This window comes from Piliocolobus tephrosceles, chromosome X (assembly GCF_002776525.5).
Source record: "Piliocolobus tephrosceles isolate RC106 chromosome X, ASM277652v3, whole genome shotgun sequence".
In the NCBI taxonomy this organism is placed as follows: Eukaryota; Metazoa; Chordata; class Mammalia; order Primates; family Cercopithecidae; genus Piliocolobus; species Piliocolobus tephrosceles.
Genome location: NC_045455.1, coordinates 73,799,387 through 73,827,155, shown reverse-complemented (window position 1 = coordinate 73,827,155; position 27,769 = coordinate 73,799,387). Strand labels below are relative to the sequence as shown.

The following is a 27,769-nucleotide window of genomic DNA, read 5'->3' as shown; positions in this document are numbered from 1 at the left end:
GGGAAGAAAATTAGTGATACAAGAGCCAGGAAAACTAGCGCCAATAATAGTTTATCTTCCTAGCACTTTTTTTCAGTTTGAGGTATAGTATACTATAAAAAGAAATTTTAATATTGTGCAATGTAAGTGGCATGGAGTTCCTTTATTCTCCCATATTTGTTTTTTATTGCAGATAGGTTTATACATTTTAAGCTGTCAGTTCTTTCTCATGAGCATAGTTGTTCCGTATAGTTTATTAATTTGTCTCTCAACATATTGGTATAATTACCTTGATAAATCCAGGAGAATTTTTTTCACTGCTAAAATTAGCTTTTTGGAAAGAATAGTTCTGAAGATCTAATTAGCTGAGTCTGTCATTAACGTACCATAGTTTTAAATTACATAGCTATTTCTTAAATATTAATTTGCGAATATGTCCTTATTGATAAAGATTTACTTTTTTGTTCTAGCATTTGTGTTTGTAAGTTCTATCAGTTTGATCTTGTTAATTGGATCTTTTAGGCAAAGCTGCATTCCATTGTAGCTATATGGAGTTTAGTAAGATCTAATAGAAAAATGAGAAATAAGAGGGTCTTGTTTTGTATGGCATGTAATTTCTCATAATTATCATTTAAAACACTATTTTAATCTTTTATCTTGGAAGTGATGAAACACTTCAACAATCAGAACTTTGAAATCTCGATCAGTGGTTCAGATTCTCTTGGTGTTTTTGTCATAAGGGTCTTATGTCTCAGTTATATAACTTAATGAATTTCTGAGGTGTCATGAGAAGAATATCAGGTCTCAAAACAGAATTCTGACAAACTTGCCCCTAAACATAAAGGAATTTTAGTATTAATTAGAGTAGGCATAGTTATGAATTCAAATGTAAGATTTTGATTTGAAATTAAAGATATATTTTTCCAGTATCATCTTTGTAAAATGACAAGAATTGGTGTGTGTATTCTGTATAGACCACACTATTCCCAACCTCATATTACTGACTAGAATATTATATTAAATAACAGCAAGATCTTTTCCAGAGCCAAATACAACCAAATAGTAGAATTTAGGAGAAAGTACACTTAGATTTGTTAGCACTAGGTCTTCTAGTTAGAGTCACTTCTTGAAGCATTCAAATGCTTTTTAACTGAAATTAGAAGTCAATCACTGTGGTTTTGAAGAATTTTGAGGTAATATAAAAGCTACATTTCATACTATTACAAAATCAAATGGAAGATGACATCTATGTGATAAGAGATACAGACAAGTTAGGGAATCAGCCTCATTTAATTTCACTTTATTTAATGTTCTCCTTTATCTCAAGAGGTTTTTATCTTCACTTTTCCCCATTTCTGGCATCCTGTCTTTCACTGTAACATGTTTGCACAGAAATAACATTATACATAGGCAGGTAAAGTTTTCTAAAAGGTCTATCTAGGTAGTTGAATTTTGGCAGTAGAACTCTTGGTTTGCAAATAGACTTACAGTTAGAAGTTGAATTAAAGCATGTAGTGTCATATACTGATTTTCTAGCAAGACTTTTGGAGAAAGAGATACTGGTAGAAGACAATCTGATTGGGGTACAAAAGATAAATTAGCTAGATAATATATTACTCTTATTTGATACCCTGAAAATAATTTAAAACCTGTTTTACTATTGACTTTTAGTTGTTAAAACTCAGGGGAGTTTTGATTATTAAGATTCCTAACTAAGGAAAGAACTAAAAATAAGTTTTTGGAGAGAGTAGCCAACCTCAGTGAGAAAAATTGATAATCAACATCCTTGGTAAATATTTCATATGTAATTGCTTTTTTACTTTAGAAATAATTCCATTAAAACCATTTCTGTGCAGTATAGATCATAAATATGATTTCTATATATTTCAAAGTGATTATCATAAAAAGCAATACAGTTAATCATTTTAGTATTTTAAGTATCTTTTATACATAATAGGACTTTACAGTTTGTTGTAGAAAGAATACTAGGATGTTATTTTTTGTGACATATACCATCATATAAATGTAAGATATTATACATAAACATTGAAAATTTCTAGTTTTATGATCATAAACCAGAACTTGATAAATTTAACGGCTATGATAATAGTATTAACATGAAATTCTGCCCTCCAATAAATTAAAAATATGAAAAAAATTGACCATCTTTCTGGTAAGTTTTGAAATACTTACTGAAATGACGTATGTAAACTATCAATAAATACTGTGGCAAGCACTTTGAAGGTGTTGATTGATTTTGATTATAGAAAATTATGTTTGCTTTTATTCCTTTTACTATTTAGGTCGCTATGCATTTCGGATCTGGAAACCCCTAGAACAAGTTATCACGACAACTGCAAAGAAGATTTCAACTCCTGTAAGTTAAACGTGGCTTTAGTTAGAAAACTCATTTTGATTTTTGTTCGTGTGACATATTTGAGTTAACTTAGAAAATGGTCTTGGATTTTCCAATGTTTGTAGAAGTTTATTTCCTTCACTATATCATTGGTGAGTTTGTCTAATTTACTGGCTCAGTTTCTTTTAATATCTTGGTCACATTATTTTTATATCTAACTTTATTCCTGGTTTTGACATCTAATTATTATAATCTGTTTAGTAGTATTACATCAACTTTGATGTAATTGTTTTCCCCATTTAGTTACTGTTCATTTATTCAATAAACATTTATTGAGTCCCCATCCCTGTGCCAGCAGCTTGGAATAGCTGGTGAACAAAGAAGACATGGTTCTTGTCCTGATGAATCTTACTCAAGAGTTGATGCCATCTTGAAATTTGAAACTAGTCCCTTTACAACATCATGCCTGGCCATCTCAAACATAAAACTATGAGATTCCAACCGTGAAATCCTGTAGAACTTATTATACATTTTTGCACCAGCATTATAGCTACTCTGGGGAGCTGAATATAAGTGAAAAAATGAATGATAGTATGTATCCGTAAAAGCAACAGTATGGATTGTAGTTTGCAACCACTGAAGACAATATAAAGAAAAGTCACTGAGGCCCTGCAGTGTCAACGTTGGCTTCAGGGAAGAAGCAGATCTGGGATAGATCAACTTGGTTGAGATTTGAGACTCTCAAATTGCTGCAAACCAAGTTGATCATCAGCTCTTCTAAGTTCCTGGCACAGGGATGAGGACTCACTAAATGTTTCTTAAACAAATGAATACTAATTAAACAGGGAAAGTAAGTTATGTCAAAGTTGATGTAATACTACTAAATGTAAAACTACTCAACTAGCTATTTTATATATGTTTTTTCAATAAATATTTCAAAACTTACCAGAAAGTCTTGTTTTTTCCAAATTTATAATTTATTGGAGGACAGAATGTCATGTTAATACCATTATCACAACTATTAAATTTATCAAGTTCTAGTTCATGATCATAAAACTAGAAATTTTCAATGTTTATGTATAGCATCTTACATTTATATTATGCTATAGGTCACAAAAAATGAATTGTTTCTTTTAGCAAAGGCGTTACAGGCTTGCGAGGCTTAGTTAGCCATGAACAATGACAGCACCAAAGGATGACATACTGACAAATAATTAAACTTAGATTCAAAAAAACAGCAAGTGATTTTACTGTCCTATAAATGCATGTCTGTGATTAGAGGGGAACATAGGCGTATTTTCTGTTTTCCTATTTTTGTTTTATTCAGCTAAAATATTGGTAGGTATTCAGTAAATATTCTCTGAGCACCTACTACATACTACATTATCATAGACAGTGGGATACAGTTATGGACCAAAGACATTGCCCTAGAAGCTTACATGTTGGTGGAGAGACACAGTAAAAAAAAAAAAAGAAAAGAAAAATGAAGTAAGATACATAATACCGGCCGGGCGCGGTGGCTCAAGCCTGTAACCCCAGCACTTTGGGAGGCCGAGACGGGTGGATCACGAGGTCAGGAGATCAAGACCATCCTGGCTAACACGGTGAAGCCCCGTCTCTACTAAAAATACAAAAAACTAGCCGGGCGAGGTGGCGGGTGCCTGTAGTCCTAGCTACACGGGAGGCTGAGGCAGGAGAATGGCGTAAACCTGGGAGGCGGAGCTTGCAGTGAGCTGAGATCCAGCCACTGCACTCCAGCCCGGGCCACAGAGCAAGACTCCGTCTCAAAAAAAAAAAAAGACACATAATACCTAGAAGTGTTGAGTGCTTTTGAGAAAACTAAGTCAGGGTAAGAGGCTAAAGAGTAACAGCAGTGAGGAATCTTTACATTAGATAGGCCAGGTCAGGTTTCTCCAAGAAGATAAGGGAGCAGGCCATATGAGCCTCTGGTGTGAGAGCTTCCTGTGTGGTCGGATCACTACAAAGGTCCTGAGGTGCAAATGAGCCTAGCAGCAAGAGTATCTCCAAAGGAGTGTTTGAAGGAAATAGTGGTAGCTTGGGCCCAGATCCCTTAGGGCCTAATAGACAATGAAAAAAAACTTCAAATTTTACCTTAAGCATGATAGAAAGCCCATGGAAGGGTTTGAGCAAGGAGGCAATGTGATTTGCATTTTAGGTTATCACTCTGCTTGCTACCTAGAGTCAGAGTAGAAGCTGTGAAACCAGTAAGCGGGTATTGAGATAGTCCAGGTGATAGATGATGATGGCTTGAAATAGAGTAGTAGCAATGGACACAGTAACATAGTTCTTTAAATGAATTCTATTTATATCTTTCCATATGGTTATAAATAATAAATGGAGAGAATTTCAGAAATTGTTTCTTTTCTGTTATGGTGATCTTCAGTACACCGTAAATAGAAAATTACCAAGCTTTGCAGAACTACATTATTTAACACTGTAAAGGGAGAGAGAGCAAGAAAATGAGAAAATCTTCAGTGTTTGGTAGAGGCTCACAGATAAGGCAGGGTAATTCAGGAGATTATAAGGGATACGCTCATGTAAACTCTTTCTTCAGTGGCTCACATGACCTGCTCCCTCATCTTCTCAGAGGAGTCTTATTTGTCCTATTTAATATAAAGAGTCTGAGCCTGGTACCTGCATTTCTTAAAGGGAAATGATGTGTACCCCCCTTTCCCTCCTTGTGGGCCTCAAGGTAAGAAACCTGGCTTTCAATAAATCTGGCTGCTTTTTCACAAAGTGCTACTGTTAGAGTTTACAGTAAAACATCTTAGAATATCTTTATCTTTATCATAATCGTTATTATATTTTTACCTCAGTAAAGATGCAAGTATTTTTAAACAATTTAAAAAATAGTAATCATTCCAGGGAAACTGAGAAATGAAGTATGTGCCTACTTTCTCTTGGTACTAATGAATCCCAGTGTCACACCTCATAAAGACAGTATATATAGTGTTTTGATTTTGTAAATATTATTAATTATTGAACCAAATAGGGTTACTAAAAAGACAGGAACTGTAATTAGGTGTCACTAAGTCTCTGTCGTTCAAAGGAGATTGTCCAGGGCTCAAGTTTCAATGGGGGTCTCTTTTCATTGGTTTTTTAAACTTTATTTTTTTTTTCTCTAAGCTTTAACATGTTGTTTTTCAATCTTATCTTTCTCTTTTTCATACTTTTTTTTTATTTTGCTGAAATAGTGCGTAGAATAAGTTTTTTATACGGAACACATGGATGATAAATGTTTTTTCTGCTTTGTTAAACAGTTTGTTTCTTTTGTTCTCACTGTTAATTATCAGCTGGTAGCTCCTTGAAATTTGGTGGAGCCAACATTAGAGAAGTATAGAAATCTCTGCTGAGACTAAGCCTCAGTGCCTGCACTCCTGCATTCCTGCATACTCACAGCTAGATTTTTTGGTGGTCTTATTATTCTTATTCCATTGTAGACAACCTGTTGTTTTGGTTTTTGTTGTTTGAGTTTTGGGTTTTAGGTTTTGGTGGTGGCGGCTTTTTTTTTGCTCTGAAAGTTTGTAGGATTTTCTCTTTCTTACTGATGTTCTGGAATTTCACAAGAATTCTTAGCCCTAACTTATTTGAAAATGGTCTTTAGTTCTGTAAGATTTTCTTGCATTTTTTTTTCTTTTATTATTTATTCCTTTCATTGTCTCTCTTCTCGGCTTCTGGAACTCCGAACAGAAAGATGTTGGACCTGATAAAAAGATGTCTATCCTGTATGTCTCTTACCAATTTATCTCTTATTTTCCATCTCCTTATCTTTCTTTGCTCTTCATTCTACAATGTTTTCACAGCTTATTTTCCAGATCACGAGGTTGGCCTTTAGCAATGTCCATTCTGTTATTCAGTCTATCCACTGAATTCTTAACATCGGTAATTTTTTTTTTTTTTTTTTGAGACAGGGCCCGGTCTGTAGTGCAGTGGCGCAATCTTAGCCCACTGCAACTTCTGCCTCCTGAGTTCAAGTGATTTTCCTACCTCAGCTTCCCGAGTAGTTGGGATTACAGGCACTCGCCACTACGCCCAGCTAATTTTTGTATTTTTATTGGAGATGGAGTTGCACCATGTTGGCCAGACTGGTCTCGAGCTTCTGGGATTATAGGCGTGAGCCACTGCACTCGGCCAACATTAGTAATTTTCTAACTTCCAAGAATTCTTTCTTCTTTCTAGCAAACTATTTTTTAATTATGTGGTATCCTTTTGAATATTTCTAAAGCCATTAATTAGAATTTGGCCAAATTCTCTTCTTTTATCTCCTTTTCCTAAAGCCAGTTGTTAGGTGTTCATATTGGTTCTTTTTTTCCCCTCCATGATACTGGATTTGCTCAAATGTCCAATGATCCTTGGTTGTTGATTTATATTTATGATGACTAAATTGACTAATAGAAGTAATGTTCTTAACTTTCCTTCAGCAGTTTGGTAGGGTTGCCTCAACAACTTAATGGAATGAGAGTGTTGACCATGGGCTGTAAATAACATAGGTGGGTTTGTTAACAGGCATGTCTTTCAGAGCAAGGAGACTAGAGGCAGGTACCTGGAGAGTCCAGGAGAGGTTGAGCACTGTGTACATTTTACTCCTTGACATAGCTTCTCACCTCCCTACACTTCTGGGTTCTGAAATGGGATCTGCTGGTATGCCTCTTTGGTTCTTTTAGTACCTACCACCCAGAATAAGATGCATATCAGAGAAAGAGGCATGTGGTTCTCTTTCTCAGCCTAAGGGCAAAAGTGACAGGTGCCTGGCGTCTTAGGCTCTATATTAGTAGAGTAGGAATGATCTGTTTATATTGTTCTGGTTTAATAAGTTACGCTGATTTTTTATTGTTGTTGTTGACTCTGAATTTAGTGTTCTTGTTTTCTGAAAAGGGTTTCTTCTTTTCTCTGGTGTTTGAAGCTGCTGGGATTTTTCTGTACATGCAAATTTTACCTAGGATTTCTTTAAACTTTCTGGTTTGCTGTTTATTCCATTTCTTGTTTTCCAGGCCTATTAAGGGTGTTTTAAAATGTACACTGTCTTTTCTCATTTCAAAGGCACTTTGGAAAGCAAAATACCTTTATGATTCAGTCTGCTCTTTTGAACCAGTGCCCTTTTGCTTGATTTTTTAATTAATATATTAATATATATTGTTGACTCAGCCAATGGCTAATTACCCTTAAATTTTTTTCTGGGGATAAAACCCATCCTTCATTTTTGTTTTTGAGGCTTATAATTTTCTATTTGTGAATCTGTCCTTTTATTTGAATATTTTATTTGAATATTATTTTCTAAATTGCATTTATTTTGTTTTATGGTCAAGTGAAATTTATGGAAAAATATACTAATTAAAATCATCCTTCTTTAGCTTTATATATCAAATAGATTATTGTATATAATAAAGTTTATAGCTTATGATAAACGTATTCTTTTAAAACTGTGGGATGATCCAGTTCTTCTCTAGTTGCCTGGAGGACTTTTGTGTTTCAAGCTATTGAATGAACGAATAAGCTAATGAAGACTTTGGTTTAACTTAGTAAAGGAGACACAAAATGATCTAACATGGCACTACAGCATTTAGTTCTAATTTTAGAAGGAAAATGATTTTGATTTTTGTTGTTTATATATACAATATTTTATGAATGGGATAGTACAAAATAATCATTTGTAAGGTCCACGATGTGTTTCTGTTTTTAGAAGAAAAGGACGATTTACTCCATCTATTTGATGGTATACTTGTTCCTTATAGTAATCTCATTTTTTGGATCTAAACATTTTCTTTGACCTACCACAGCATTGTCAGAAAATGGTTCTGCAGTGGCTTATATCTGTAAGTCATAATATAATGCAATATGGGTATATTCTTTTCAAGCTTAAAAGGACCTTTCAGTTTTATTAGTGAAAAGGAGTACAGAGTTACAATTTTGTGCTTGCTCATGCATAGATATTAATTCAGACATAACAATAGATTAAAATACTGTGATAACAGTTTCATTCTATTTAAAGTTATATATTATAAGACCTAAAATTTCTAGAAGTTTAGGAAGCATGATTTTCTCTGAAGAAATGTGTAAATACAGTTGACCCTTGAACAACCTGGGTTTGAACTGCACAGGTCCACTTAATCATGATTTTAAAAAATAAACTCAATGAGCCCTCCACGTCTGCAATGAAGTATAGATAAAAAATGTAGTATTCATGGGATGTAAAACCCACCTACACTGAGGCCAAGTTTTTGTATCTGTGGTTTCTGTAGGGCTGACCCTGGTGCCTGAGTATGTGCCAATTTTAGTATGAGTGGTCCTGGAACCAGTCACCCACAGATACTGAGGGCTGAATGTATTTTAGTAGTGAGTAACATAGCAATTTTTTGTTTTCTCTTTGTATACTTTTCTGCACACAGCCCTAAATGTTAAGTCTCTGTTCTTAAAATGGTCTAGTTCTTTTGGAAGGGTTGTGTTGATTATATGTATATACAGATTGACTTACTCGTAATAAAATCAGTGTTCATAGGAACTTCTTCCCGACACTAGATTTTAGGTAGCCTTTTCTGAAACTCTATATCTACCTGGGCAAAACTGAAAGTGAAAAAATTGCTCAGATACCAATACCTGCTTTTAAGGTTAATGAGCTTTGTGACTATAGTGGGAATGACAGTTAATGAAACATGATAAATTTATCTTTTTTATTATGCTGGCTCCAAATTTTAGAGCTCCCTAAGGTAAATAAAGACTCATTGAAATATTTTTTTTCCTGAATAATTACTCTATGTATTAGTTGAGGCATGATTTAAAAACAAAAGTAAGAACAAATATTTGGTGATACTTCTATTTTGTTATGACTAAATCAACTAATTAATTTAGGGAGTAAGGTATGCATCAAGTACAAATTTTGGTTTCCTGAAAGAAACCTTAAAATCAGCCCCTGTTCCTCCAAGTCCCTCGTTTTTTGAGACAGTCTGTCTCCATTGCCCAGGCTGGAGTGCAGTGGTGTACTCGCAGCTCACTGCCCTCCCAGGTTCAAGCGATTCTCCTGCCTCAGCCTCCAGAATAGCTGGGATTACAGGCGTGCACCACCACACCCAGCTAATTTTTGTATCTTTAGTAGAGGCGAGGTTTCACCGTGTTAGCCAAGCTGGTCTCTAACTCCTGACCTGAGGTGGTCCGCCCACCTCGGCCTCCCAAAGTGCTGGGATTACAGGCGTGAGGCACCACAATTGGCCGCCTTACTTCTTTCCATTTGTATCTGTATCTATATTTCTCTCTATATCTCTCTTTATATGTGTACATGCTCTCTGTGTATGTTTAGAAAGATATAAAATTTGTTGAGGTTAGTATGTGTACTTAACCCAATTTGGTATCCTTCCTCTCCTCAAAACTTGTGTCAGGGGTGGGGTACTATTTGTCTTTTTACTGATTATAAATTACTTGAAACTTGGATAGTACATTATATTCTCACGGTATTGATTCATTGATAGATTAGCATCTGTGTGATGAAGGACAGACCTTGATTCTCATTTGAAAAGTGCTTGGTACACAGCAGTTGCTGAAGTGTTTATTGAATGAATTAATTGCCAGGAATTATTTATTACCAAGTAGAAATTTATAACAAGCTGTTTAAAGAGTATAGCTTATATAAATGACCAGATCTGACTCCCTACAACCCATTTTTAAAGCTCTAGTCATTTCCTTGGTTTCTTTTCGTATTCTTTTTCTTTAATTGTATAAATAGCACGTGCTCATTGTTGAAAATTTTGAAGTTGAAAAAAAAATTATAATCCCACCAGCTAAAAATAAGTTTAAAGCATTATTTATATGCTTTCAGATTTTATTTCATGTAAGCATACCTATTTTTCCCTACTTTTGTAAGGAAATTATTTCATGCTTAGAAAGATATATGCCTGTAATCATATATGTGTATGTTTCCTCCTAAAAGCTGAGTTTGTACATCCTGTTTCTCTGTTTAGTGCTGCTGAAAATAGTGTCTTTACTTGCTGTCTCCATTCCTGTCTTCCCATTCTGTCTTAAAACACACTAATCGTACGCTCATCTCACTGTCTGCAGCTCCTCTCAGTTTTTGATGTCCTCTTTGCTAAATCCAGAAGTCAGTTCTTGGCTCTCATTTTTCCTTACCTATCAGAAACTTTGCAACCATTTTTAGTTTCCTCACTCTTGACTTGTAGTTATCTTCCTCCTTTACTGCTAGGCCTTCTCAGCCTCCGTTACTGATTCCTCTCCGTTTCTATATCACTAAGTGTAGCAGTCTTTAGGGAACACTCCTTGGACTTCTAATTTTTAAACCATCTCATTCAGTCTCATGGCTTTAAAATGCTGTTTGTCCACTAATGACTCACAAGTGTTAAGTCTGATGTTAAGTCACACATTCTCCACTTGGATATTTAAGATATTTCAAACTAAATATATCCGAAATCATTCTCCTCGTGTCTGTTATTCACAACAAATAAACAGCTGCTCCTTTCCTAAGTCATTAAATGGCAGTTTGACAGTTTAGGCCAGAAACCTTGAAGTCATTTGCACAGCTTGGGTTCTCTTGAAAGCAGAGTGAGATAAAGATTAGCAAGCTATACCTTTATTAAAGGGTGCTCTTAGCATAAACAACTCCAGAAAGAAAGGGAAGGATGTTAGGCTTCAGTGCAGTCCTACCAAAAGCCTTAAGCCAGTCTCACAATAACCTCTAAGCAAGGATGACCATTGTGGTTATCCCAAGTTGGGGCAAGGGGTCATAGGATTAAATGACATTACCCAGGAAGTGAGTATATAAGAAGTGAGTATATATAAGAAGTCCAAGGACTGAACCCTAGAGAACTACAGTGTTCCTATCCCATGTCAACCAGTCAGTAGATACAGGCTGCCCTGCAAAGTGGGATGAGCTTGACTTCCTTTAGGCAAAGCAATTCCTAAAGTGTCTGACAGCTGGGACCTATCAGCCAGCCACAGCCCCAGTGTCCGGGGAGTAAGTCCTTCTCTCCTGATGCGGGATCTGGTGAACACCTAACAATGTCCTCAACATCATTCTTAATTTTTCTTTTACTTATATCCCAAATTCAATCCATCAAGCAAATGTTAGTTCTGTTTTCAGTATGCATCCAGAATCTAACCGTTTTTATCACCTGCTCTGCTACCACCTTAGTTCATACCATCATCATATATTGTCTGGATTATTGTTATGTTTTCTAAACTGGTCTGCTGCTTGCACCTTTCTATTGTCTACATGGCAGTTAGATTAAATCGAAGTTAGATGGTTACTCCAGTGCTCTGGCTTCTTCTCCCACTTAAAATTCTAAATTCCTTCCATTGTTTACAAGGCCCTCCACAGTCTGGTTCCCATTACATCTTGAATCCTCCTCTTCTCCTTGTTCACACCTCTCCAGGAGCATTGGAACCTTTCAGTCCTCTCTTGGCTCGCAGTGAAATCTGAGTATGAAACACTTTATAAAACCCAGTACAATTCCCAGCCTCTCTTGGCTTGCCTGTCTGCTAGTGGGACATACTCCCCACTTCGTCAGTTCCTCCCCATTATCTGCTGGCTACTGTAAAAGGCTAAACAATGTCTGCCATATCAACATAAATGACTTGATCGAGGTTATCCAATGAGAAAAGTACTACAGAGCTTAGAAAAAGTTCAAGCGTTTTGCTTCTACCAATCTCTTTTGTTCTTCCTGTTATATCTTGGTGTAGAAAAATTAATCTACACCAACTTTTTGTAGAAAAAAAAAAAGTTAACATTTTTTAAGACTTCCTATTGGTCAGAATTTCTTGAGAAGTTTCTTTGTTTGGTGCTTCCCCCCCGCCCATAATTTTGAGTTGACTTCTAGTAAAATGCATTACTCTCACTGCAGCTACACGATGAGATTGAGGTCATGCCACCTCATACGTGAAACTAATGATTTCTTGCTCTTTCTTTCCTATACAGAGCTTTTCATTCTACTACAAAGGAGGATTTGAACAGAAAATGAGTAGGCGAGAAGCTGGTCTTATTTTAGGTGTAAGGTAGGTGTGCAGCATAAGTATTGTTTTGTTCTGTGGCCAAGCTTATCTTTAAAAAAGAGAAAACGTTACAATAAGGTTATACTTAACATTTAAAATTATGAGTAGGCGGCAGAGGAAAAAATACCAAATTTTTACATTTTAAAGCCTCAAATCTAGAAGTATCCCACTCCCTAAAAAAACAAAACAAAACAAAAAAACAGGCAAAGTTGTGAAGTACCTTTATTCTTTAACAAGGATCTATAATTGAATACTAATGTTTCAGTTAATCAAAATATCCCTTTTTGTGACATTCTCTCTGGACTCAGTTTTATAATTTGATATGTATCGTTTTTTAAAATTATAATGCAGGATATGTTTCATAGTTCTTTTCTGCTTCTGCATTGTGACATCAAGCATATTTATTGTGCTTGTTTCACCTTGGTATCCTTTTATTGTCTAACTTTGGACAGTATGAGAGAAAATTAATGATATGTGATTGCTGTGTGATATCATTTAACATTTAATGTGAAGAATATTTTCCCCTACGATATTCATTTGTTTATCATATATTCCCTTAGAGCCTACTCTCAAGTTTTTGTGGGAATTGGTTACAGTATGTCATGTACAACAAATCTTCTGATGATATAATGAACACAATTAAGCAAATTAGGTAATAAAGTGCTATATTGACAAAACATTTTTGATATCTTGTAAATTTTTTTAAATTTAAAGATTTTTTTAAAAAGCCAAACATTTTATTATTTTTTATGACCTAGCAGAAAAAACGAAAGAGTTGGGAGGAGCCCAGTTTAGCTTGGTGCTTTATTTAAGAGATCTCATCTAAGAAGAGATGAGATCTCTCCTTATCAGACAATAGAAAATAGAAAATCATTTTAAGCATGAAAGTCGGATTAGGAAGTTAGCTATACTGCCAACTATTTCTTGCTTAATATCATTCAGAATGGCATTGTTATTTTTCCTGAACTTTTATCGGCCTCCCAAAATACCCTGTTAATGATCTTGAAATCTGAGTATGAAACACTTTATAAAACCAAGTACAAAGGTTTTTGAGGATATCCTTTAATATTATGCAGGGCACTTATGTTGTTAGGACAGACAGGAATTGCCTATATTTTTACATTCTCTTAAGATATGTTTATAAAATTTTATCCCATAGAACTGAAAGCTGTATAAAATTCACTTGGAAGATTCAGTGATTAAGAGCACAGACGCTGGTGATATCAAGTAGATCTGGGTGCAAATACCAGTTTACCACCTGCTAAATGGGTGACCCCAGTTTCATCATCTGAAAAATAGAGATAATAGGTTAGTTTTAACTGCATGAGGTTGCCGTGAAGATTAAATTATATAATATATGTGAACTTCTTTTTTTGGAAGTTTGTTTTTTTCTTTTTTGAACTTTTAGGTTCAGAGTTACATATGCAGGTTTATTATAAAGATAAACTCGTGTCATGGGTTTGTTGTATAGATTATTTTGTCACCCGAGTACTAAGCCTAGTACCCAATAGTTTTTTCTGCTCCTCTCTCACCTCCTACCCTCCACCCTCAGGTAAGCCTCAGTGTCTTTTTCCCCTCTTACCATTTAGCTCCCACATATAAGTGAGAACATGTGATATTTGGTTTTCTGTGTCTACATTAGTTTGCTGAGGATAATGGCCTCCAGTTCACCCATGTTCCTGCAGAGCCCATGATCTCATTATTTTTTGTGGCTGCATAGTATTCCATGGTGTATATGTACCACATTTTCTTTATCCTGTCTACCACTGATGGGCATTTAGCCTGATTCCTTATCTTTGCTATTGTAAATAGTGCCACAGTGAACATGTGCCTGCAACACATGGTACTTACTAACTACTCGATAAATGTCAGCCAAGCAAAGCAGATTCTTCCCCTGATTCTGTCGCTTAGGCATTGCCCTGTATGATCTTGGTCAAGCATTTTTGTTTTGTTTTGTTTTTAGCTTTTCTATACTTTGACTTCTTCCTTTTTGAATTGAGATTAATAATATTCTGCCTTGTTGGAACAATAAAAGAAAGATATGATGATACCTTTGTATATAATACCTACCAAATATCAGGTGCTGAAAAAAATTTAGCTCCTTTTTCTTTCCATGTCTGTCACGAATGCAGAAGCTAGACATTTGCCCCCTAACACATTAAGTGGAACGGTAAGTAAAACTTATCTGCTTTCATCTAGCCCTTTCTTTTCAGTCAGGCAATGTTGATTATGACAAGATGATTTAAGATGCGAGTATATTGCTATGGTTCCATTTTCTGTGATCCTTGATTCTCAGCTATGTAGACTCTATAACAGGCAGGTGAAGGTGAAACGGAGCTGATCCTTTGGATAACCTATTTTCAAAATGCTCTGTGTGTACTAGATGATTCCATACATTCTGACATATTACATATAATGAGAAATGTTTATTGAAATACATATTTGAGTCTTTGCCTTATGTTTTTCCTTGCAAGAGAGTAGTGTCCTGCACTATAACTGATGTCTATAACAAAAAGCCTGAATTATTTTACAAAGCTGCCCAGGAAAATTGTTTTTATACCTGGTATAGTAAGTCCTCACTTAATATCACCCATGGGTTCTTGTAAACTGCGACTTAAAACAAAATGACTATAATGAAACCAATTTTTTTTTTCATCAATGTTATAAAGAAAGGATGTTGAAGGAAATGACATTATTCAGGGACCTGCCATACATTATTTTGCTTAAAATCACAGTTTTTAAGAACCTATCAACAACATTGTGTATTGTCTGAAATGATGCACATTTATGTTTTTTTTTTTTCCGAGACTGAGTCTTGCTCTGTCGCCCAGGCTGGGGTGCAGTGGCACGATGTCCGCTCACTGCAAGCTCCGTCTCCCAGGTTCACGCCATTCTCCTGCCTCAGCCTCCCAAGGAGCTGGGACTACAGGCGCCTGCCACTGCGCCCAGCTAAATTTTTGTATTTTTAGTAGAGACAGGGTTTCACAGTGTTAGCAGGATGGTCTCCATCTCCTGACCTTGTGATCCACCCGCCTCGGCCTCCCAGAGTGCTGGGATTACAGGCATAAGCCACTACGCCCAGCACATTTATGATTTCTAAGCTTTCTAAAAACTTTTGTGGAACTCTGTTTATATAAACTATATTAGTCCATTCTCACACTGCTATGAAGAAATACCCAAGACTGCGTAATTTATAAGGAAAAAGAGGTTTAATAGACTCACAGTTCCACATAGCTGGGGAGGCCTCAGTTATGGCAGAAGGCAAGGAGGAGCAAAGGCATATCTTACATAGTGGCAGCAGGCAAGAGAGCATGTGCAGGGGAATTGCCCTTTATAAAATCATCAGATCTCGTGTGACTTAGTCACTATCATGAGAACAGCACAGGAAAAACCAGCCGCCATCATTCGGTTACCTCCCACCGGTTCCCCTCCCATGACATGCAGGGATTATCAGAGTTATAATTCAAGATGAGATTTGGGTGGAGACAGAGCCAAACCATATCACTATATGTTGCTCAAAAGCTCAGTAGTGAGGAAAAAAAAGACGAAACGAAAACTGCTCCATTTGCCACAAGGTCCAAGAACACCACTCCACATATCCCCACTGCCAGCCAGGTGCATTCTAGGGAGCCGTTTGAAATCTCGGATCTGGGGAACATCATATGTAAAGTTAAATTTTCAGCTTCATAGTGAAGTTGTGTATACTGGAGGTATATCATCATAGCTATATCTAATTTTTATAATAAACTTAAAAACTAGGTGTCTCTCATGTTGTTTAATCTTTACAGCAACAAGCATGTATTAATATTAAAATGTATTAAGGTCCAAGAGACTTAATATAATAATAACTAAAAGGAAATAAACACTGCCAGCAAAGCAGAATACGTCTCATTTCCAGAGCTCACCATTAGGAGTCTGATCATTATTATCTTTTTTTTTTTTTTTGAGACGGAGTCCCGCTCTGTCGCCCAGGCTGGAGTGCAGTGGCCGGATCTCAGCTCACTGCAAGCTCTGCCTCCCGGGTTTATGCCATTCTCCTGCCTCAGCCTCCCCAGTAGCTGGGACTACAGGCGCCCGACACCTCGCCCGGCTAGTTTTTTGTATTTTTTTTTATTTTTAGTAGAGACGGGGTTTCACCATGTTAGCCAGGATGGTCTCGATCTCCTGACCTCGTGATCCGCCTGTCTCGGCCTCCCAAAGTGCTGGGATTACAGGCTTGAACCTCGCGCCCGGCCTGATCATTATTATCTTAAAGGCAGAGTGTTTTGAATGCCATACTTGTGCATATGAACTTTCCTTCCTTGTGTTTACTTTAGTTCAGTGGTTGGTGTACCTCAGTATGCATAATACTTTATGGAATTTTATGTACAAAACCATGTGGACTGATTTTCATAGCATTGTACTTGATTATCAAGGAAATTTGACAGAGACATATATATGTGTGTATGTGTGTGTTATGTATATGAAATTTGGGTTTTACTGAACTTTGATCTTCATTATTTAGAGGGCCACATGGTGATGAGCTTTATGAAATGAGGTTTTTAAAGCTCTCCCTTTTTTACTGTAAAATTATTTGCATAGTAATCCTTTATAATATTAGTATTTTACTAATATGGAGTATTTGTTCTTTTAAGGAGTTTACCTTTATAGTCATTTTTGGAGGGTGATGTAAAATGCATTAATAAGCACCTGCATTATATGCAATCCTAAGTTCTGTTTTAAGAAACAAATCATAGCTTCAGCCCTAAAGTTATTTAGAATCTACGTAACACAATATGCCAAATACATACAGAACAGCTAGAAAACATGAGTAATAAAGGCAAAACGTGCTACAGAGCGCCTGTGTAGCAAAAAAAAAAAAGGAGGTGATAAATGTAGATTAGCCACAGAACTCGAAATCATTGAACTGTAATATTTCAATGTAATATGGTTTTTATTTCTTAATAGGCAGTTAAACAGTATAGTGTTCATACATCTGGTATGATGTTTAACAGTTACTTTCTCAAAATTCAGTAGTCTTTTAACCAGACAATGTTTAATTGTCTATCTGGGAGATACCCACAAGCCAAAAAGTAAGTTTATAATGCTGCCTGAAATACATAGGTAAAGGAATACTCTTAAGTCCTTCTAGGAAAATATTTAATTCATTTTACTCATGGAAGACTATGTTATGTGCTCACGCAGCAGTTCATAGTGCATTTTAATGTGCTTGGTGATCTGTCACTTACCCACGGATTAGAGGTAGCAAGTAACTAGCAAGGAACTTCCAAAGACTAGAACAATAGCAGAATCAAGGATTGACCAGTGATAGCATGGGGAAGGCTCTGTTCAAAATGGAACTTAAACAAATAACATTCTAGGTCTATTTAGTAGGAGGACAAGCAAACATCTGCAGACCTTGAGAGTTTAATCGGTGGTAATGACAATGCTGCGAGCCATCCAAGAAATGTTAAATTAGGTTATTCATACTTTATTTTCCAAACACAGGAGATATCTAATACATTCTCATAAGCATCCTTTACTTTCATGTGTGCTAGGTTATGTTAGTCTTTTTACTTGTATTATCTAATTTATCTTTAAAATAAACCTGGGAGGTAGTAGGTTTTATTACATGTATGCTACATTTGAGAAAATTGCAACTGAGTTTAAGCAAGACAAACTTTCACAGCTAATAAATAGTAGAATCTGTACATGCTTTTAACTATTATGTTGTGGTTCATCCATGCAAATTAAATTATGTTGAGTTTGACAATAATTGCCCTGTGCTTTAAGTCAACTATTATTATCCCCATTTGAGACTCAGAAAAGTTAAGTAGCTTAAACAAGATAGTATAGCTATTAAGTAGCAGTAGTAGGATTTTGTTGTTGTTAGTGTTAATTTTTTTTCCTTGCCTAGAAAATGTACTAATGAGCAGCATTTCCAATGCTGGATAAATTGGGTTCTACCCAAATAATTTTAGGATTATTTAATTATCTACTTTAATGTTTGTTTACTGCATAGGCTTTAACAGCCAAGCTTTTCCCATAGGTTTTTTTCCACAAAGCTAAACAACTATGAGATATAAAGAGTTTTGAGATCCTTTGTAAAGATAAAAGATAACTATAATGAAGCACTTGCTACATTCCAGGTACTGTTTTAACACTTCGTAGGCATTAATTCATTTAATCCTTGTAGTTGCTCTAGCCCTGTTTTACAGTGAGGAAACTGAAGCACCAGGAGGATAAAAATTTGATCAGGTTTACCCAATCTTAAATATCAATGCTGGGATTAAAATCCAGCAGTGGGCCAGGCGTGGTGGCTCACACCTTTAATCCTAGCACTTTGGGAGGCCGAGTTGCGCAGATCACGAGGTCAGGAGTTGGAGACCAGCCTGGACAACATGATGAAACCCCATCTCTACTAAAATACACAAATTAGCCAGGTGGGGTGGTGCGCATCTGTAATCCCAGCTACTCGGGAGGCTGAGGCAGGAGAATTGCTTGAACCCAGGAGGCGGAGGTTGCAGTGAGCTGAGATCATGCAACTGCACTCCAGCCTGAGAGACAGAGCAAGACTCCTTCTCAGCGGGTGGGGGCGTGGGGAAAGTCCAGCAGTGTACCTCTGGAATCCAAATACTTTTCTGTTACACCATATATACTGCCTTCCCCCCAAATAACTTAGAAGCATAAGTTTTCAAACTTACAGTGTTGTCTGCAGATGCTGACTCCCCTAACCTATATATTGCTTGTTTTTTAAATTGTGAATAAGGACTGGCATTACAAAGGACTGAAGAAAAGCACATGTAACATTGAATCAATGATTTATTTTGATGGTTAGTAGAATTAAGTGGAAAGCTGTAATTTCATATTTGTCCACAAGATGGTGAAATTCTCATTAAGTTTTAGTTTCTTGAAACCCATATAAACCGTTAATTCATAATCTGTATTTGTCACTATTTATTATAAGCACTTTAATTTCTTTTTACAGCCCATCTGCTGGCAAGGCTAGGATTAGAACAGCTCATAAGAGAATCATGATTTTGAATCACCCAGATAAAGGTAAGTAGAATTCCTGTTTTTCATAATATGTATATCAAAATATGCTGTGAATTCCTTTCAGATTACTTAAAGTCATTATAAATGATATGTAATTGAGATGGAAGTTTGTGTGCCACATGTATTGTGATTTTTTTTTTCTCATAGAAGAGCATTTAGATTGGAGTGATTCACACAAGTAGATTTATATTATCTGCTTTCAATAACTTAGTTGCTGGTTTTTATATATGACTTCCCAAACCCATGTGATGCACCTGCCGTTTTGATCAAGAAAAATCAAAAACATGAGTTATGAACTGATTTGGGCATAACAAGTTATATTTATTTAACCTTAAATGTAAAAGCACAAGAGTTAGAGGAGTTCCTCCAAATCTGTGAATGTAATATGTCATAGATGATTCTGAATTTCTTAATTTTATTCTGGAAGACTCTGAGGCCGAGCCATTTGTTTTTAACTGGCCAGGTTTTTAATGTAAATTTATCTTACAGAAAGACAATTATTATAACTTTAACTACACTACAGCTGCTTGAGAGAGAAAGCCCATATGTTCATTGCTGTTTCTGCTTTAAAATAACAGATGGTAGAAAGTTACACTGTATTTCAGAAGTCAAAGGGGGGTGGGGGAGGAGAGTGAAGGGTTTCTTGGATTCTTATTTACAGACTTTCAGTTTTCTAATTATTTAAAAAAAATTAAAAACAAATTTTGGATTACTCTCCATCCTAACCAATACCAAAATAAGGCATTCCTTTTCAGCTTTCTCACTTAATTACTTACCATAAAAATTCTTTTCGCTGAGCATCATCTCTGTTGGTTTTTGCACTTACTGTTCTTTAGTGTGAATAAACATGAGAATAAACTTTGAAAAGAGGTTTTGCTAAAAATTTCTAAACAGCTTCAACAGTTACTGAAAGATTCACTCGGCGAATTTACTTTGCATTGTGGGCTTTTGGAGTAATTGGCTAAGAAAGAAATGTGTTGAAGTGCCTCCTTGAAGCCCTCTGTTTCCTAAACAGTCCCTGTTCCTTCCAGGTCAAGTGAATACCCTTCTCTGATTGATTGCAGTAGGGTCAAGCACTCCTGTCTGTCTTTCCGATGATTGACAAGTTGTTGATTGTGCCCGCTGGCAAGGAACCAAGTTCTAAAATGTATCTAACAATATGTATTTTTAGATAATTGTAGTAAAAAAGAAAATGTTTATCTTATGAGCCAGTAGTATTTAAAGAATTACTTGATTTATTTTGAGATGGTATATTTATTCGAGGTGGGATTGTTGACTGTATTGGCTTACTAATATCCTTTAGTCTGGCCCTGTGTGAGTAGCTGGGTGTGAAAGAATGGACTTGGGAGCGAGGGGTCAGCATTTTTCTTTGGCTTCTACCTTCTAGCCAGCATTGTGGCCTCGAATACTCCTGTAACTCCAAATATGAGTTTTATTGTTTACAAAATGAAGGGACTTATTTCTAAAGTCATTTTTATTTGCATTATTTAATAACCTTTTATGCCTGTTCAATTAATGCAGAGGCTGTACCCTATGTTTCTGTTCAGATCAGATTTTTAACATGAGAAAAATGCTTTTTTTTTTTGGATTGTTGTACCTTCTAAGAATATATTGACAACTGTGGACCCTTTTTCCATATAACTGCTCATCCACCCAAAATTTAAAAACATTTGGAGTTTCAGAAAGTTCATGCACTCCTAAAACCCATCCATATAGTCACAGTTAGGAACTCCTGCTCTGGCAGAAGTGTAGTGTGATAGGAATGTTGGAACTTCTGTCTTTGATGGAGTTGGGAGATGATAGCTCATAAAGCTGAAAATTATCTTTTAAGAAGGAAGATTGTTTTGTTTTCAATGAGAAGGCAACAGATTTTCAAAAATGCCTCATTGCCTTTGGAAAGAGAAATCCGAGAGTATTTGGGGAGTATGAGAATGGGCAGCTCTTAATTTTGTTTCTTCTTAGAATCCTTCAACATATTTACTTGGGCCAGGTCACCACTGGGTATTATAGGTAGTTGGAAATACTTAAATCTCATTTCTAGTGCTTCTGAATTCATGAATGTGTTTCCCCACCTCACCCCCAAGTAACTTTTTGGTTGGTTTTGCTACCACCTGATAGGACAAGTTTGGAATTTCACATGTGTGACCGACTATAATTTGTTACACATTTCATTATCTGCTGTGCAAAGAAAGTGACACCAGAAAATTAGGTGTGGGAAATGGCTGAAAATAAATCTTTGTAATTAGTTTTAAATAAGCATTCAGATGTATTTTGGTGAAAAGGAAATTTTTCTTTTTCAATGTAGTGAGATAAAAAATTAACGTAGTAAAAGCATCTCAGGTCCTTGATCTAATGCTTTCAAGGCTAATATCTTTTAGATGACTGCTTTTCTTAAATTGATGAAGAAAGAGGTTGGTGGTTATGAAATGAGTGGTTTTACAGTCATGCATAGTGAATGTAGAAGGGGAGAGGACAGATTGCTCAGAGATTTCTTATAGGCTGTCTAATGCAGTCTTAATCAATGTGTATTTTGCCTGTTCTTGCCAGGCCAGTTTGTGCCGTTAAAAATAGAAATCGGAAGTAAACATTTAGAAAGCTTTATAACATTGCCATGATACCCAAATGTGTGATACTTTCACACTGTGTAAAAGTATTGGTCCACTACAGATAGGAAATGTTTAAAACATTTAAAAAGTACTCCTTTGCTGTAGCTTGAGAGGCGCTGATCTAATCAATGCTGCCTCCTAAATCTGGACTTTCTGCTCTGTCCCGGGGAAAATGTCCTATTAGCTCTCCTTCAAGACTTTTAGTGATTAAGAGCTTCCTGTTCACAAGGCAGCTTGCTCTGCTGGTGAACAGCTCTAACTACTAGAAAGTTCTTTGTTGTATTTAGATGAAATCTGTCTGCCTGCAGTGGGGAGATTCTCAACCTTTTCCCACTCATATGCCTTTCAATAAACACACAGTATTCTCACACTTCCTTATTAGAGTGTTTAAGTCCAAATTAAATTAAATATTGGGATTAAAAACAAGTCAAAGTAATTATGCTGTTGAATGGATTTTCTCTAATTACTCTCATTGTAAAAGAAGCTAATTTTTATTTGAAGTCCTGGTAATAATATATTGTAATTTCTTACAGCACATTACATTTAAAAATGTGTTCTAAATATTTAGAAAAAGAAAGAGGTGATCACCAAGAGTCAGCATGGATTCACTAAGAAAAGGCGATGCCTAATTAACTTGTTTTTGTTTTTTTGGATAGATTTAGTAGACTATTTGTTTTGGAGGGTTCATCTTTTCCCTTCATTTCAACATTTTAGATTTAAACCTTTGTGTTAACTAATTTTTTTGGTAAAGAGATAATTTGGTTTTAATCATGCATTGATTTTCCTTGATAAATGCTGAGATCCTTAAAAGTAAAGAACATAGCTTATTCTTTATAACTTATGGCTGACACGTCATAAACTCTAAATTCATAATTTTTTTTGGTGAGTAAATGAATAAACAAATAGATAAAAACAAGGCAAACAATTGGTAGGTAAAACAGATTTGGGAGTGATAACTAATATATTAAATAATTTCTTAGATTAGATTGACAGGAAACAACCTGACACTAATCTTGCATTTATTCAAAAATTATTTATTTAGCACCTACTACGTGGCAGGCATTGTGCTAAATCTTAAGACAACTTCAACAAGACAATTAGATCTCTGTCCCCATGGCAGCATGCATTCTAATGGAGGAGCAGACAAAAAAATAAGTAAACCTATTTCAAGTTGTAGCAAGGCAATAAAAAGTATGAGCTAAGATATAAAATGTAGGAGAGAGGCAACTTTACATAGGATGACTGGGAAAACCTCTGTGAGGAGACAGGATGAGAAAGAGCTAGCTGTGTGAAAAGTGGTAAAGAAAGTAAAGGGGCTTAACGTGCAGAGCCTCTGAGGGAGGAAAGAATTTAGTGTGCTGAAAGACCTGAAGGAAAGTTAGTGTGATAGGAATATAATAGGCAAGAGGAAAGATAGCATGAGGTAAAGTGGTAACCACATTTTAAAAACTAGATATGTATTATGATAATGAAATACTGTAAGTTCTATATAAGATATCAACTTTGTTCTAAATGCAAAGGGAAGTTACTGTCAGCTTTTAAGCACTAGAGTGATACAATCCAGTATACCTTTTAAGAGGTCATTTTTCTTTCATCCTCAAACTCTACTTTTTTTTTATTTTTAAGTATACTTTTTATTGAAGTATAATATGTGGGCAGAAAAGTGCACAAATCATAACTATATTCCTTTTTCACTTTGCCAACCTTTGCTCTGATGGTGTAAAAATATTGGTGGGTAAAACTAGTGGTGTCTTAACATTAGTCAAGGCAGTGACATCAATCTGTCCATATATATGTATATGGGGAAAATGAATCATGTGATGCCATATACAAAACTAATTCTTAATGGATTATAACCTGTTAAAACCTTCGGACAAATTTAGCAGAGTTTATTTGAGCAAGAAATGATTCATGAATTGGGCTGCACTCAGAACCAGAAGAGGTTCAGAGGACCCCCTTAACAGCATGAGCAGCAAGCTTTTATAGGCCAATACAAAAGCAAAGCAGAGAAATCACCTGATTGGCTTCAGCTAGGCATCTACCTTATTTGGCATGGGCATGGTATGGTGAAGCATTTACCTTGTTTGAGCATGGCGTGGTGAGTTGACTGCTTGTGATCTGCTAAAGCTGTCTGTTTGTTATACTTCTAAGTTGGGTTTCAGTTTGTGTAAGCACTAAGTTAGGTTGTAGTTCATTATGTGGGAACTAAGTACAGAGACACAGAGACAGCCCCAGGCTAATGACATCCTGCTTATTTAATTTAACAAACCTAAATATGAAAGGTAAAAGAAACTTCCATATTAAAAAAAACATAGACTTAGGCAAAGATTTCCTATACAGGGCATAAATTAAAGGGGAAAATTTTGCCTCTGTTTATGAAAAAAATTAACTGTTTGTTTTGCCTTTTTTTGAAAGTTGATAAATATTGTTATCAAGAAACTCTGGCCTCTTAAAAGAAATTGGGCAGCATTCTTTACTTTCTGAGTATTTGTGTAAGATTAGTCTTATTTCTTTTTTTTTTTTTTTTTTTTTTTGATATGGAGTCTTCCTCTGTTGCCCAGGCTGGAGTGCAGTGGCACAATCTTGGCCACTGCAAGCTCCGCCTCCCAGGTTCTCACCATTCTCCTGCCACAGCTTCCTGAGTAGCTGGGACTACAGGCGCCTGCCACCATGCGTGGCTAATGTTTTTGTATTTTTAGTAGAGACGGGGGTTCACTGTGTGAGCCAGGATGGTCTCGATCTCCTGACCTCCTGATCCACCCGCCTTGGCCTCCTGTTAATCTCATTTGTAAGTATTTGTAAGAGCTCACAAATGAAGCCATCTGGGCTTGGAGACTTCTTTGTGGGAAGGTTTAAAATTACTGATTCAATTTATTTATTTTCTTTTTATTTCTTCATTATTTTGAGATGGAATCTTCCTCTGTCGCCCAGGCTGGAGTGCAGTGGCACGATCTCTGCTCACTGCAACCTCCACCTCCTGAGTTCAAGTGATTGTCCTGCCTCAGCCTCCCGAGTAGCTGGGACTACAGGTGTGTGCCACCACGCCCGGCTAGTTTTTGTAGATTTAGTTGAGATGGCATTTCACCATGTTGGCCAGGCTGGTCATGAACTCCTGACCTCAAGTGTTCCACCTGCCTCGGCCTCTCAAAGTGCTGGGATCATAGGCATGAGCCACTGCACCCGGCCATTTCAATTTATTTAAAAGATACACATTTCTTTCACATCTTTCATTTCTCCTTAATATCGTTTTTATTAGGTTTTTTTCTTAGGAATTTGTTCATTTCACCTAAAATTTCAGGTCTATTGTAACAAGTCGGTTCATAATATCTTCTTATTACCTTGGTAATGTTTGTAATTGCAGAGTTAAGCCACATTTTTATTCCCAATATTAGTAATTTATTTATATCATCTCTTATTTTATTGATCTCTATTTATAAAATAAATTTTTGCATCGTTGTTACTTCATTCCTTCCACTATCTTTGGGTTTAATTTGCTGTTCTTTTTCTAATTTTTTGAAATGAATATTCAGATCACTGGTTTCAGCTGTCATTCAGTTCAAAATACTATAATTTTCATTATGATTTTTTTCTTTGACCTGTGTGTTATTTGACATGCATTCCCTCATTTTTGAACAATAGAGGATTTTGTAGTTATCTCTATAGTATTGATTTCTAGCTTAATTCCATTTGGGAAGAGAACATACTCTGATTTCAGTGATCTAGCATATGGTCAATTTTGGGAAAAATTTATGATCACTTGAACAGAATGTATATTCTGCAGTTACTCGATGCAGTGTTCTAGATATGTGAGTAAAGTTCGTTGACTGTATTGTTCAGATCTTTTCATTCTTACTATTTCTTGTCTGCCTACTCCATTATCTGTTAAGATAGGCGTAAAACCTCCTACAGTGATTGTGGATTTGTCTGTTTCTTCATTTAGGGGGCAAATGATTTAGGATTGTTATATATTACATATGGATTTCTCCCTTGTTTTAAATATCTCTCTTTGTTTATAGTAGTGCTTTTTGCCATAAAGCCTACCTTATCGAAAATACGTATAGCTGTACCAACTTTTCTTTGGTTAGTGTTTATGTGGTATATCTTTTTTCCATCTTTTTATTTTCAGCCTTTTTGTGTCTCTCTTGTTGTTTTCTCTTCCAAGCAGCATGCGGTTGTTTTCTTTGAGTGTGACAATTTTAGACTTTTAATGTTACTATTTAATCCTTTTACATTTAATGTAGTTACTGGTATTTGAATATATACATATACACATGCACCTATATATGTTGGCCGTGTGTGTGTATATATGTGTGTGTGTGTGTGTGTGTGTATATACATACATATATATATATAAAACATGTTACTTTTGGTTTTCTATTTGACTCACCTATATTCCTTTTTCTGTTCCTTGACTTTTAGTTGGTTCAGTTTTTTAAAAATTTTGTAATTTTTTCTTTAATAACTTGATAGATACGTTTTTTAAAAAGACAATTTATTTTGGGAGGCCTGGGCAAGAGGATTGCTTGGGCTGTGGAATTCAAGACCAGCCTGGGCAACATAGCAAGACCCTTTCTCTAGTAAAATTTAAAAAAAATTTTCTGGACATCGTGGCACATGCTAGTTGTCCCAGCTGCTTGTGAAGCTGAGGTGGGAGGATTGCTTAAGCCTGGGAGATGGAGGCTACAGTGAGCTATGATCATGCTACTGTACTCCAACCTAGGTGACAGAGTGAAACCCTGTCTCAGAGAAAACAAAACAAAACAGTTTCTTTAGTGACTATCCAAAGAATACAGCAATACTGACTGGGCGAGGTGGCTCACGCCTGTAATCCTGGCACTTTGGGAGGCCGAGGTGGGCAGATCACGAGGTCAGGAGATCGAGACCATCCTGGCTAACACGGTGAAACCCTGTCTCTCCCCAAAAAAAAATACAAACAAAATCAGCCGGGTGTGGTGGCAGGTGCCTGTAGTCCCAGCTACTCGGGAGGCTGAGGCAGGAGAATGACGTGAACCTGGGAGGTGGAGCTTGCAGTGAGCCGAGATCACACCACTGCACTCCAGCCTGGGTGACAGGCAACGGAGCGAGACTCCGTCTCAAAAAACAAAACAAAACAGAAATAACTACAGCGTACTTTCTTGACTTACTACGGTCTGAAATAAAATATTACTTTGGCCACTCCTCAAGTAATACTGGGTCTATTCGTTTTTTCCAGTTCATTGTTCTTTCTTCTACACTGTCTTAACTATCTACTAAGCTCTTAATGTCATTTCTAAAATTTTTATGAAATCCAATTCTCTGTGAAATTCTCTATAATTTTATGTATCTTTTCCATCTTTCCTCTGTTTTCTTAAATATATTACTCATAGTTATTTGAATTTCAGGCCTTCTGTTTGTATGCAAAGTAAATTTTTTAAATGCCATACATTTTGTATGAAAGCAACAGTTTTCAAACTTTTTTGTCTCATACCAAAAAAGACTTTATATGGATTCTATGAGTATTTACAATAATAGAAATTAACACTGAGTAATTGTTTTCTTTTTCTTTGTTTTCATTGAGACAGGGTCTTGTTCCATTGCCCAGGCTGGAGTGCAGTGGTGTGATCACAGCTCACTTCAGCCTCGGCTTCTCAGACTCAAGCAATCGTCTCACCCCAGCCTCTCAAGTACTTGGGACAATAGGCATGTGCCAACATACCCAGCTAATTTTTTATTTTTATCTTTGTAGAGATGGAATCTCACTATGTTGCCCAGGTCCTGAACTCATGGACTCAAGCAGTCCTCC

The 27,769-nt window shown here is 36.0% G+C and overlaps 1 protein-coding gene across 1 annotated transcript in view; it reads left to right on the top strand.

The window, feature by feature from the left end:
• Positions 1-27,769, top strand: part of DNAJC15 (DnaJ heat shock protein family (Hsp40) member C15) — an 82,136-nt gene that overhangs the window by 38,623 nt on the left and 15,744 nt on the right. Inside the window, exons 3-5 of the mRNA XM_023187291.2 lie at positions 2,283-2,356; positions 12,273-12,349; positions 19,314-19,384. Of these exons, the coding sequence (XP_023043059.1) occupies positions 2,283-2,356; positions 12,273-12,349; positions 19,314-19,384 (222 nt within the window). The remainder of the gene's footprint in view (positions 1-2,282; positions 2,357-12,272; positions 12,350-19,313; positions 19,385-27,769) is intronic.